Here is a 13,213-nt window from a genome sequence, read left to right on the forward strand (position 1 = left end):
TATTGTGTCAATGGTGGAGAGCAGAGCAGGACAAATTGGAAACATTTATTGTAAATACTTCACAATATCATTCTGCCGATGCCCACCTTATTGCCGTAGTCAGCTATCAGATGACTTTAACTTATTCTGTACTTCACTGATTGATGATATATTTCCAGTTCAAGATCTGCTTTGGAATATCCGACCCTCCCCATGACCCTTTTCCATAAAAGCATCAAGCAGGTGAATGCTTTATTACAGAGATTGCTCATGTGAGATTAATAAATGGCAGATTGTCTGAGGATAAGCCTTCAGCATGGACACACTATACTTCAGCTACCAACTCAGTTCTTGACTTTATGTCTGCCCCTTTTCAGCTACATTAGGACTATTAAAATAAACCAAAGGTCCAAAAGTGTTCACTTCCACAAAAGATCGAGCAGACCGCCAAACTGTTCGCATGTATTTCAGCCAACATTCTTGCTGGTATTGTATACATGGAAAATCACAAAACCCTGCAGTGGAGTGACCAGTTAATAGACTGCATTGAAGCAAAAACAGAAGTACTTCTAGAATCCTAGCAAAATATCAAGCACAACCCTTCTCTAGTCTGGGAGCAATTTACTATAAATCTATTGGCAAATGTTCCTAATTCCAATTTAAAGGGAACTCAAAGAATGTGACAACATAAAAATTCTCTGAAAAGACTGTCAAAGACACTCAGAATGGCTAAACGAAAGATGAACCAGGAAGTATGGAAGTTGAAAACAAACCATACTTATGGAGACAAAATTAATAAACTAAGGATTGCCAGAGCAATAAACAAAAAGTCCTATGGAAAAAGAACAAGCATAGAAAATGAAATAGGTCTCGCCTTTGATTAAGTTAAAGCCATTTGCTTTGCTAATTGTATTGTATAGCAAAGCAAATGGCTTTAACTTAATAAAAGGCGAGACCTATTGTATTTTCAATGCTTGGTTACCGTACTGGAATGACATTGATGTGCGCGTGCTCACACTGCTCACTTCTCACTAGTGGCGAAGTTACGGCATGAAGTCATGCCAGGTGAGTGTTGTAGGGGAAGGGAAATCCTTTAAAGAGAGTGATTTCCCTTCTCTTTTTGAAACTCAGGAACAGCAACATTGTGGTGGGGTCACCAGGCCTTCAAGTGGAAGCTTTTTCAATATTACATACAAGCCATAGTTGCTCGAGCAGAAAGAACATATCTGGGCAAACCTTTTTTATGCAAGTAAGGACAGAAATTCCAACGCATTCCGGAGAATTTTTAATTGAATTGAGAGAGGTAATCACACAGCAACTAACTTGAACATCGCTGAAATAACATGGGTATGACTTTCACACAATCAGCTAGCCACTGGGAAGGCGGATACAATTTCAAAATTGATGGAAATTTGCAAAGTTCCACAATACAAATTGAATGTTAACTTCAGACAGTCCAACAAAAGAATTACATTTGAACAGTCGTGAAGAAGCAATAAAATACATCTCAGATCAAGCTAATTAACTAATCCTTGCAGAGCGTTGTGTAGGAGCACCTGGCCCTAGTAGCATCCCTCAAGCTCTATTTAAAGTTAATCCTGAGTACTGACAAAACAGACTGACCTTGCTATTCAATCATATTCTCCAAAGTGAGAAGGTACCAGACTCTTGAGGAAGATCAATCATTCATCTGATTTATAAGGGTGGTGAAAAATCTCTAGCTGAAAAATATCGCATGATAGCACTCTTCAACAATGACGCAAAATACTTTGCTGCACTACTTCTGCAAGATCTAGCTAGTTGTGCAAAGGAAAAGAAAAAATAAAATTATCCCAATTAACCAAACCGGATTCTGTTGAGTAACTGGAACATCAGCCAACCTTTAGGCACTTTCATTAATTATCAACAAAACACTACATTGTTACACCTTTACTTTCCAGACTTCAAAACTGGATTTGATTGTTTTCCCAGGAACAAAATCTGGGAAAAGTTGGTGAACTGGGGAGTTCTAGGGCCATTGGTCAGGGCTTTATATAGCAACACTTAGATAGGAGTGAATATTGGAGACAGTTCCAGTATCTCCCGGAAAAAAACACCTCATTGGATCTCAAGCAGGTTTGCGTATTGACGCTTCAACTGTTCAACCTCTATTTGGCAGACATACCAGCAGATCTCCACATTCCCCAAAGTTAGGCGAAGGTTTACTATCAAACCTGCTATATGAGGATGATGTGGTTCTTGTACTTAATACCAAAGTAAGTCTGTAAAAATTACTGGACAGTTTAGCGGAATACTATCGACCTGGAAATTACTTTGACCTACAAAAAATATGGCGGTAGACACAAACAATAGGAAAGAGTGGCCATGGCACCTATATGGCTAACAAATCAGGACAGGCAAGAGAATAAATACTTGCGGGTGACAATCAACTCCAGAGGAAGCTTTCTTCCACATAAACTACTTGTCAAAGCCAAAGCTTGTGCACATAGAAAATCACTGCAGCCAAACTGTTACGGACTCTTACTTTCAGCAGTGAGGCTTTGTATGACAGGGACTGTACGATGCTGGATAAAATAATTTCTAAAACATAAAAACAGCTATTTGGCTAGCCGAAACAGGCTTTACCCGTTGAAGTCTGACTTGAATTTGGAATTAAAAAGCAGACCTTAGCAAGACCAGAGGCCTTCCTAAAATTTTGTCACATGCTCAGAGCCAAAGACAGGAATATTTGAACCTACTTCTATGGTCGCAATGGTACTGAGATTTTCCTTGCAATAGATTACCTTGAAAACTCTCTGAAAAATCCACAGTTAGAGGTTCTCTGGAATGCATCATTTACTTTTAATACCTTTCAAAAAACGTTGAATGCTAGTATGAGGAAACTGTTTTGACTACAGAAAAACGTGACTCTAGCTAAAAGCTTCTATGCTTGGATGTTTCGAAATAATTACACTGTCTCACGAAGTCAACTGTATCTAGGAACTGGGTACTCAATTTCTTTGAAGCAAAAATGTTTTCTATATATATATGACTGTTTCCCATCCCTTGATTATATCCCAGTGTGGGCGAAGAACTGTAAGATTAGAAACTGCAGATTATATTGCAGGGCAAAAGAGGTCATGATTTATTTGTTATGTATTTGTCCGGTTCTCCTGCAGGAAAGGAGGCAATTGCTCCAGCAACCTTTCAATCATAGGAATATCCAGTCATGTAGGCAATTGATCATGGCCTGTCTCGACCCTACAGACCCTATTTTGAACACTCCATTTCTGAAATTTCAGATTTTGAAGGCATTTGTCCCACCTTCTACCCAGCTGGTGAACATAACTTAATGAAATGCATGTCTTTGTTTTCATGATTATGTCTTTATTTCACATTGCAAAAAAGATATATAGTGTAACAAGTACATGCATTGATTTTAATTAATCAAGTGTAAACAAAATGAAATTAAACTTTTTTTACTCAGAAAACAGTGTCACTTTGTCATTGTTAGTCAATGAAAAGTACCTCTCAAATACGTTTGATACCCATAGTCAAGTTTAACGCTGTTTAGACCTCCTAAGAAAGCAGAGTGGTCATCGTATTCAATAGTTGTTTTACATATCATGTTTTTCCAAAATGAACAGTGTGCTGATTTTCAAGTGCACCCTGTCCTGCCTCTCGGTGCTTTATTTTCATTTACTACCTATTCATTTTTCTCTTGCAAGCATCTTTCCTGCTGATATCGATAAATAATTTATCCAGTGTTTTTCTTATCCTCCATTCAATACATATATCATATAGAGACCCCTCTGCCACAATGCTGTAATGAAAGGGAGCCCCATATGATTCCTTACCTTGAATATTGACATCAAAATCTAGTTCATCTTCTCCTGCAATGTTTGATGCCACGCATGTGTATCGGCCGGTGTCCGACACTTGTGCCTCTTTGATCAGTAGCGTTCGCCCACTAACTGCTATTGTCACGTGTCCATCTGGCTGCAGAGGCTGTCAATTTAAAATAAAATTAAAATATCAGAATCAGTCATACAAATGAAGAAGGTTCAGCTAATAATCATCAACTGCCATTCATTTTGACTTTACACACTCGACCACAGCTAACTGATGCCTCCCTGTGATGTTAAAAAAATGACCTCTTAAAAAATGAGCCTGTCTAGCTCACTTACCTAGTTGTGGAGTACAAAGCTGTGACATTCCCCACTTACATATAGCTGCCGGAATGTAGTCTCAACTTTTTAGCCCACCACAGCTTGCCATAGGTACATAACTCACCTGCCCATCTTTGTACCAGCTGATAGTGGCCATAGGGATTGCCTGGGCTTCACATTCCAGGATAAGAGTATTGTTCACTTTGATCTTCACCTCTCTGGGGAAGAGACCAATGGCTGCATGATCTCCTTTGTTAATGGTGGGTGGGACTGTAAAAATGAAACATCAAATTTCGATTTAGTACAAGTTTATGTATCAGTTAGTAAACTACCATTGTCAGAAGCCTTCAGCTACAGCAACAAGTCATGACTTGCTTAATGCACTCCACATTGAATTAATTACATTGCAAATAATGTGCACCTTATATGCAGTGCATAGATATAAAAAGAACTGATGAATGGAATTTTGAATTAATCTAAGCCACTGGTAATTAATTGCATTTCATAATGTTTAGCTTGTCATTTTATAAGAAATGCAGACAGAGATAAAGGAAGTATGTTGCTCTGTTTCTTGCCTGCGGGAGCCACCTAGATGTGAGGTTAAACTTTAACATAACAGAAAAATATGAGTTCCAAAAATGCAACAAAGATTAAAACTCTGTGGGCCTGATTTAGAATTTTACGACTCCGTCTGTCATGATGGCAAAGGACATTACCTCTGTAATGCTGATGGGATACTTTCCACCAAATTAACAAGTGACCACTGGGCGAGCAGCTCATTTCAATGTACAAAACGTTTGGTAGAAGGCTGCCTTCACTTTTGATGGCTATTCAGCAAAGTGTTTAAATGTTTTTGTTTTTTTAAGAAACAAACTCCCAAAGCGGAGTTTATTTCTGAACAACAAAAAACGAATGATTGCCACACCTTGGGAGTTTTCCCCCAGGGTGAGGGGTGATTATTTTTTTCTGTACCTCTCCTGGCAGTGATAGACAGAAAAAAGGAAAATGCTACGTACCAGTATGCATCTGTTCTAGGCATGTAGAGCTGCAGAATCACATACTTTTGCATAGATCGCCATCTGGTGGTAGGCTCGGATGTTTGCACTTTGTTGTTGTCTTGGAAGAAGTCTTTGTAGTCACGATGTAGGTGACTCCTCCTTTGGGCGATAGTGCACATGGGCATCGACTCCATCTTTAGATTGTTTTTCGCCATGAAGGTAAATGATGGAGTTTGTAAGAAAACAGAAAAGATGTCCGTGTGTAATGTATCTAAGTAAGATAATTCTGGAGCAGCTAGAGGTACCTGGGAGGCGGGTGGGCGTATGTATTCTGCAGCTTTGCATGCCAAGAACAGATGCATACTGGTAAGTAGCATTTTCAGTTCGAGGCATATGAGCTGCAGAATACATACTTTTGCATAGACTGTATAGCAGTGCTCTCCCTTAGCGGTGGTCACCTGTATCTGTTGCAGAGGTTTGGAAAAGTGTTCTTGGAACAGCCTGGCCCACAGAAGCTTGCTGTTTTGCTTGCACATCTACACAATATTGTTTAGTGAAGGTGTGTGTTGTAGACCATGTTGCTGCTTTACAAATGTCATCTAAGGGAATGTTCCCTAAGAATGCCATGGAAGCCCCTATTTTGCGTGTTGAGTGCGCTTTAGGGGGAATTGTTAACGTGCGTTTTGCCTTATGGTAGCATATTTGAATACATTTGACTATCCACCTGGCAATTTCAGCTTTGGAGATGGGGTTCCCTTTATGAGGTGGAGGGAAAGCTACAAACAATTGGTTTGTGTTTCTAAAAGGTTTAGTTCTGTCAATGTAATAAAGCATAGCTCTTTTGACATCAAGTGTGTGAAGGGTTCTCTCTGCTACAGAATCTAGTTTTGGGAAAAAAACTGGTAATTCCACAGATTGATTAAGATGGAAAGCAGAGATTACTTTCGGAAGGAATTTCGGATTTGTTTCAAGAACCACCAAGTTTTGATGTATGTGTAAGAATGGTTCTTGTATGGTTAAAGCCTGGATCTCACTTACTCTCCTGAGAGAGGTGATTGCGACAAGGAAAGCTACTTTCCATGTAAGGAACTGCAGTTCGCGTTTGTGCGGAGGTTCAAATGGAGGACCCATGAGCCTAGTAAGGACAATGTTTAAATTCCACACTGGAGAGGGTGGGATCTTGGGAGGAATTATCATTTTAAGGCCTTCCATAAACGCTTTGATAGCAGGCACCCTAAACACTGACAAATGTTGTATGTTTTGTAGGTAAGCGGCAAGGGCAGCAAGATGTAGTCTTATGGATCTGTATGCCAGATTACATCTTTGTAAATGCAGTAAATAGCAAATAATGTTTTGAGTTGAAGCATCAAGTGGATCAATTTTGTTGTTATTGCAGTAAATGACGAATCTTTTCCATTTGGCAGCATAGCAAGCTCTAGTAGTAGGGCGTCTTGCTTCTTTAATAATGTTCATACAGTCCGGTGGGAGGTTGAGGTAACCGAACTCTAGGACATCAGGAGCCAGATTGCTAGGTTTAGTTGAGCTGGATCTGGATGCCTTATCTCCCCATGGTTCTGTGTAAGAAAGTTTGGGGAGAGTTGTAGTTTTTGGTGTGGAACTACTGAGTGTTCCAGGAGTATTGTGAACCATGGCTGCCGGGCCCATGTTAGAGCTACCAGGATCATCTTGATTGTTGTTTGAGCTTGCGCACTACTAATGGAATGACCGGGAGTGGCGGAAAAACGTACGCAAATCTGCTTGACCAGTTTATCCATATTGCATTACCCTTGGACAATGGGTGTGGATACCTGGCGGCAAAGGTTGGGCATTTTGCGTTTTCATGTGGGGCGAACAGATATATGTCTGGGTAGACCCACATGTGAAAGAATGGATGAAGAACTTGTGGATGAAGTTCCCATTTGTGGATGTGCTGTGTCTGACGACTGAACAGATCCGCAATCTGTGTCAGGATGTTGTGGCCGGCTGACACGCTACCTACCCTGCCGGAACGAAACCGGCGGTTCAGAAAACCTCCGCGGGACTACATTACCCATGAGGCAAGGCGATGCACGTCGTACGTACATCAAAGGCGGCGCCGGAAGCAGGAATTAAAGCCGCTTGAGCTCTGGGCTGCGCTGCCGATTATTCGACCCAGATCCTTTTCGTAAGCAGGACGATCCTTCAGGCTGCTCCGCAGGGTGGTAAGAGTGTCACGGACACAAAACTATTGAACCACCATTCTTGTTCGTGACTGGTGACGAGTTCCCTGGTTACAAATAACTCCTCTGTTGGATGAGACCCGTGAGAGAAGCGGTCTCCTGCAGAGGAGTGTTGACGCCTGTAGAGGCGCTTGGGCTGCGTTCTCTCTGTTGGCGAAACCAGGTATGGTTTCATGCAGGGAGAGTGATAGCGCCCACGAAACCCTCTCATTCAGTGTGTATGCGTGTGTTCGTTTTTCCGAAGGCAAACCATGCAAATCGGAGTCTACATAGCACTTGTGTGAGGGCGCTCACTATTTGACTACCTTTTCACAGCTCTTACAGACCGTGTGTATTATTATCGAACTACTATCATTTGCGACTTGGAGCTTTAAGATTAACAGGGATAACGTGCTGGCTAACGTTTCTCCCCTGTGTTTGAACGGTCAGGAGGTCTCCTGGCACAATAGCATACCCTTGTATATGTTCTTCGCTGTTTCTGTTTTATTTCTATATTTCATATACCACAGAGAGAGAGCGCAGAGAGGGAAATGAAGGACATAGCGGGACTAAGCCAGGTTACGCTGAACAGAAATTCCTGGTAGGTGGTGCCTATCCTTGGTGGGGGTGTTTTGAGGAACAAACTAACAAGAGGATAATCAGAAGAAATTGTCTCTCGTATTCCTTCTTGGTTTCTATCTCCCGATAGGGCTTTGTTCTGAAGGTGTCACCCTCAGCTCTCCTCTGAAGTGTTCTGTTTTACCTTTATTTTCTTTACAGGTAGGAAAGGGTGGAATAGAGGGGTGTTCAGGGGAAAAGGGCTTATTGGTAGAAGAAAGAAATAGCAGTCAGAAATTCACAGTGTCTCTTTGTTTCCCCCACAGTTCTCCCTCCCCGCAGTCCCCACCCTTTCCTTCCCCCGCTCAATTGCCCCAAAAGTCTGTGTAGATACACACATTCCAGACTTGGGTCAATTCAGAGGTGGGCCCCCTTTGAGCATCGGCACAGCCCTGAGGATACGGAATTGGAGAGCCTGACAATCTGATTGTGTATCCCTGGAAGATGGTCTGCTAGAAGGGATATCTTTTGTGGGGTGGCCCATCTCCATATGCTTTGCGCTAGTTGAGACAGCTGCAAAAAATGTGTTACTTCTTGTTTTTGTATTTAATACATTGCTGTCATATTGTTGGTGTGGACAAGGACAGTTGAGATGCGTCTGGAATGATTTTAATGCTAGAAAGATTGCCAGTAGTTCCAGGTGATTGATGTGGAGCACTTTTTGTTGAGGGGTCCACCTGCCCTGAATTGTATGGTTTAAGAGATGGGCTCCCCAGCTGGTGAGTGATGCGTTCGCTGTTAGCACTATCTGTGGAACCGGGTCTTGGAACAGCCGCCCTTTGGAAAGGTTTTGTGTGTTCCACCACTGCAGAGAGCGATGTGCGGCTGTCCACCAACACCAGAATTGAAAGTTGACCTTGAGCCTAGTTCCACTCATGTGCTAAACATTCTTGTAAAGGGTGCATCTGAAGTCTTGCGTGAGGAACTATGAGAATGCATGAGGCCATCATTCCTATTAGCTGCATAAACACTCAAGCTGGTAGTGAGTGTTGGGGCTGAAATCTTGTTCTGAGGGTTTGCATACTGGCTATTCTGACTGGATTGGGGTATGCAAGCGCTTTGGAAGTGTCTATTGTGGCCCCTAGATACTGATGTATGTGGGACAGTTGAAGATATGACTTGGTGAGGTTTATTGTGAACCCCAAGTTGTGGAGCAGATGAATTGTTTGGTGAGTGTGGTGAACACACTGGCTGTATGACTTGGCTTTTATGAGCCAGTCGTCCAAGTATGGAAACACATGGCTTTGTTGTCTAAGCAAGTGGGCGGCTACTACTGCTAGATATTTTGTGAAGACTCTGGGTGCTGTGGTCACTCTGAATGGGAGGACCTTGAATTGAAAGTGCTGCCCGTCCACTACAAACCTTAGATATTTCCTGTGAACAGGGTGTATAGGAATATGGAAGTAGGCGTCCTTGAGATCTAGAGTGGCAAGGAAATCGCCTTGCTGTAGAAGTAGGAGGACTTGTTGAAGAGTGACTATGTGAAAATGGTCTGATTGTATGTAGATATTCAAAGGTCTGAGGTCTAGTATTGGTCTGAGAGTTCCATCTTTTTGGGGGATGAGAAAATAGAGGGCGTAAACCCTTGTTTCTTGATGCTGAAGGGGAACTGGTTCTATTGCGTGCTTTTGAAGAAGTGAGAGAACTTCCTGTTTGAGGAGCGTTAGATGTTCCGTGGACACTGGACATTGTTTGGGCGGTATGGTTGGGGGAGTTGCAGTAAGTTCCAGGCAGTAACCATACTGGATAATTTGTCTTACCCACCTGTCTGTAGTGATGGAGTTTCAGACAGGTAGGAACTATGAGAGTCCGGAAATGCGCAACCATGCATGTCTGCGGAGTAAGACACTGGTGTTGACCGATCTAGATGAGGTGTCTGCTGCTTAGAGGGCACATTTGATGGATGCATTTGTAATTAACTTGCCCTCTTGGACCAGATCGTTAGCTTTGGCTTTATATTGGTCAGGCAAATGTTGAATAAGGTCTTCAAGCTCATCGTAGTGAGCCCTGTCATATCTGGCAAGAAGTGCTTGTGCATTAGCTATTCTCCAGTGATTGGCTGCTTGGGAGGCAACTTGTTTGCCTGATGCATCGAGCAGTTTAGACTCTTTGTCTGGAGGTGGAGCATCACCAGAGGTTTGGGAATTTGCACGTTTCCTTGCATTTGAGACCCCTAAAGAATCTAAAGGGAATTGCCCTTTAATATAAATTGGATCATTAGGGGCAGGTTTATATTTTTTATCGATCCGAGGATTGAGAATCCTGGTCCTGACAGGGTCTTTAAATATGTCTGGTGCATGTTCAATGACACCTTTAAGCATGGGTAATGTCTGTATTGATTTTTGTGACTGAGCAAATATTTCAAGTAGGAAATCCTCTTCCATGGGGTCTGAATGCAGTTGATCCCCATGATATTGCGCAGCCCTGTTAATGAGTTGACTAAAACGTATATTGTCGTCTGGAGGGGATGGCCTAGATGGGTGTACATATGTGTCAGGAATGTCTAGAGGATCTGTGGGAGTGTTGTAATCATCCAATACATCCTGTGGTGGAGTAGTATTATCATCAGGGTCATCTAAAGGATCCTGATCGTGTCCACCCCCGTCCCCTAGATCATCCTCATGCTGTGGTAGTAAGGGTGAGTATGAAAGTATTGGGGAGAGTGTAGGAGAGTGTATAGGAGAGTTTGTAGGAGACAAAAGTTTGGTAGGAAGTCTTGTTTCTTCACAGGTACCTCAGGAGAGTGTGAGGTATCTGACTTCCTCTTCTTTGCTGGAACATTGACAATATGGCCTATTTTAGGGTCAACATGTCATGTTTTTTGTTTCGGATCGATAGGATCTGGCCGAAACAGTTCCTCTTGGTTGTTGTCTGCTTTCGGTGCTAATTTTGTCGGTTCCGATCGTCGTTTGAATTTGGACTCTGGAGCTGTAGAAGGGGTTTTCTGCTTCGATGTTGGTGTCGAGTCAAAATCTTCTTCGAAAGATTTCAATACTGATGCCTTTTTGGGTGTCACAGAAATAGGGTGTGTCCCTGATTTCGGTACCAACGGTATTTTTTGGGCACCAAGATGCGGCTTGCTCGGTCCCGAGCTGCCGGAAGGCTTCTCTTTTGTATTCAGAGCCGGGCCCGGAGGTGGGTCTTCTGAAATTTTCTTTTGGTCCCTAACTAGGCCTTCAGGTGAAGTTTTGACCGGAGCCTTTTGTTTTTCGAGTGGGGCAGGGGCATGGACACTTGTACTCACTCATTGACCTGGAGTGATGTGGTCATCGGTGTCGTCGGCTTCAGAGACGATCTCAAGCTCTTCCGAATCCTCTGCCTCTGGAACAACGGGCCTTCATCGAAAAGGTCGTCCAGCACCGGTGTAGCCTGTTGAGCCATAACGTGTCGTCGAGCCCGGCGATCACGGATAGTCTTCTTGGAGCGAAAAGAAGCACACGCCAGGCAATCCCTTTCCTTGTGTTCTGGTGAGAGGCAAAGGTTGCAGACCTTGTGGTGGTCACTGTGTGGAAATTTAGCTCCACACTGGGTGCATTTTTTAAATGGAGTCCTTTCCATTAGCCGTATGGCCGAATGGTGCCGATAGGCCCAGCGGCCCGCGTCGACGACCGGAATCGAAGATTTTAAAGTTAGAGCATCAAAGGGCTCACGAACAAAACCGTCTAGTGTGATGAGTTGCGCGTCGAAAAGGTTTGGAAACACGGTGCCGAACCGAAGCGCAGCAGGTCACATCCGAACCCGATGGCAGAAAAAACAATCTAAAGATGGAGTCGATGCCCATGTGCACTATTGTCTAAAGGAGGAGTCACCTACCTCGTGACTACAAAGACTTCTTCCAAGACAACAACAAAGTGCAACCATCCGAGCCCACCACAAGATGGCGATCTATGCAGCTCATATGCCTCGAACTATATATTACACCATCCACCCTAAATAGGACGTGCAGTGTAGTGTCCTTCCAGCAATGGCCCCTGCTCCATCGGAGTATGTCGACAGAATATTTAAGGACTACCCTTCTCTGAATGAGGTGGGCAGAGCGAGGCTTGGCACACAGGATCTGTCACTTTTGCACTTTAAATTAGGCCATATGTTTTCAATTAATTGAACGACTTACAGAGTTGTGACCGCTATGCTTATGCTAATTCAATAGTGTATTGGTACTCTAAAACAAACTGAAAGTTATATGTAGGATGATTTTTTTTTTTTTTTTTTTTAAACTGTTTTTATTGCAGAAGCACAGGAAAATCACTGTACAAACATTACTGGCCTGCGCCTCCAACATCAGCGCCAATTCTTTGCTAGGCCAGGAGGCCTACATACACAGCTTATTAGCCCACATCCCGGGGGCCGGGCAGCGTCAACCTGTGGGCCAGCGTTCTCAATCTACATCAGCGGCTAGTGTCGTCGGTATCCACACAGGACTTCTACATTCCGCTTTAAAGTTTTCAACCCCCCCTTGCCCTCCCATCCCAACAAAACTCGTCCCCAAACCTAGACCCTAAACTCCCTCGCCCTCCCTCCCCACCCAACAGTGCTCTCGTCAACGGCTGGTGGCGGCCCGAAGAAGTGGACTCGGGTACATTTCCGCAGTGTATACCTATCTACTGAGTGTGTGTGACCGGAATAGTCTGGGGGCTATCCTCACCGTCCGACGGACCCACTCCGACTTCATCCTCACTATCGCGCAGGGCCTGCACCAGCACCTCCCACGCTGTGGCCGCTTCTAACGCCTTATCGTCCTCTCTACGGCTCGCCAGCTGGTACCTAAGTGTGCTTTCACTCGCCGCCCATTTCTGCAGCTCCTTAAACCATCTCTTATGCGTGGGGCCCACCTTAGATTTCCACAGTCTCGTCACTTCCCTTTTTGCTAAGAGGAGGCCCATGTCTATGAATCTGCTCGTGATCTTGTTCTTGGGAGTGTGTGGGAACCAGTGCAGAACGCAGACCGCTTTACTATAATCCAACTCCCTGTCTGTGACCCCTGTCAGCGTCTCGCCCACCGCCCTCCAATAGTCGCGCAAGTGGGGGCAGTCCCACAGCATATGGCCTAACTCCGCTCCAACCGCGCCGCATCTAGGGCACGCGGCCTCCTCTGCTCCGAAATATTTCCGAATTTTACCTGGTGTGAGGTAAGCTCTGTGGAGGATATAAAAGTGGATCAGTTGGAAGCGTGCATTCCTTGTGCTCTTTCTGGCCCTTCTAACCAAGCCCGCCCACGCAGCGTCGGGTATCTCTGTCTGTAAGTCCGCCTCCCATTTGTCGTTCAGGGCCG

General features: G+C 43.8%; 1 protein-coding gene across 1 annotated transcript in view; it reads right to left on the bottom strand.

Moving 5' to 3' along the window:
• HMCN1 (hemicentin 1) overlaps positions 1-13,213 on the bottom strand; it is a 1,072,905-nt gene that overhangs the window by 425,913 nt on the left and 633,779 nt on the right. The window contains exons 52-53 of the mRNA XM_085601687.1: positions 4,252-4,397; positions 3,816-3,966 (exon numbers count right to left, since the gene is read on the bottom strand). Of these exons, the coding sequence (XP_085457813.1) occupies positions 3,816-3,966; positions 4,252-4,397 (297 nt within the window). The remainder of the gene's footprint in view (positions 1-3,815; positions 3,967-4,251; positions 4,398-13,213) is intronic.

This window comes from Triturus cristatus, chromosome 4_2 (assembly GCF_964204655.1).
Source record: "Triturus cristatus chromosome 4_2, aTriCri1.1, whole genome shotgun sequence".
Lineage (NCBI taxonomy): Eukaryota > Metazoa > Chordata > Amphibia > Caudata > Salamandridae > Triturus > Triturus cristatus.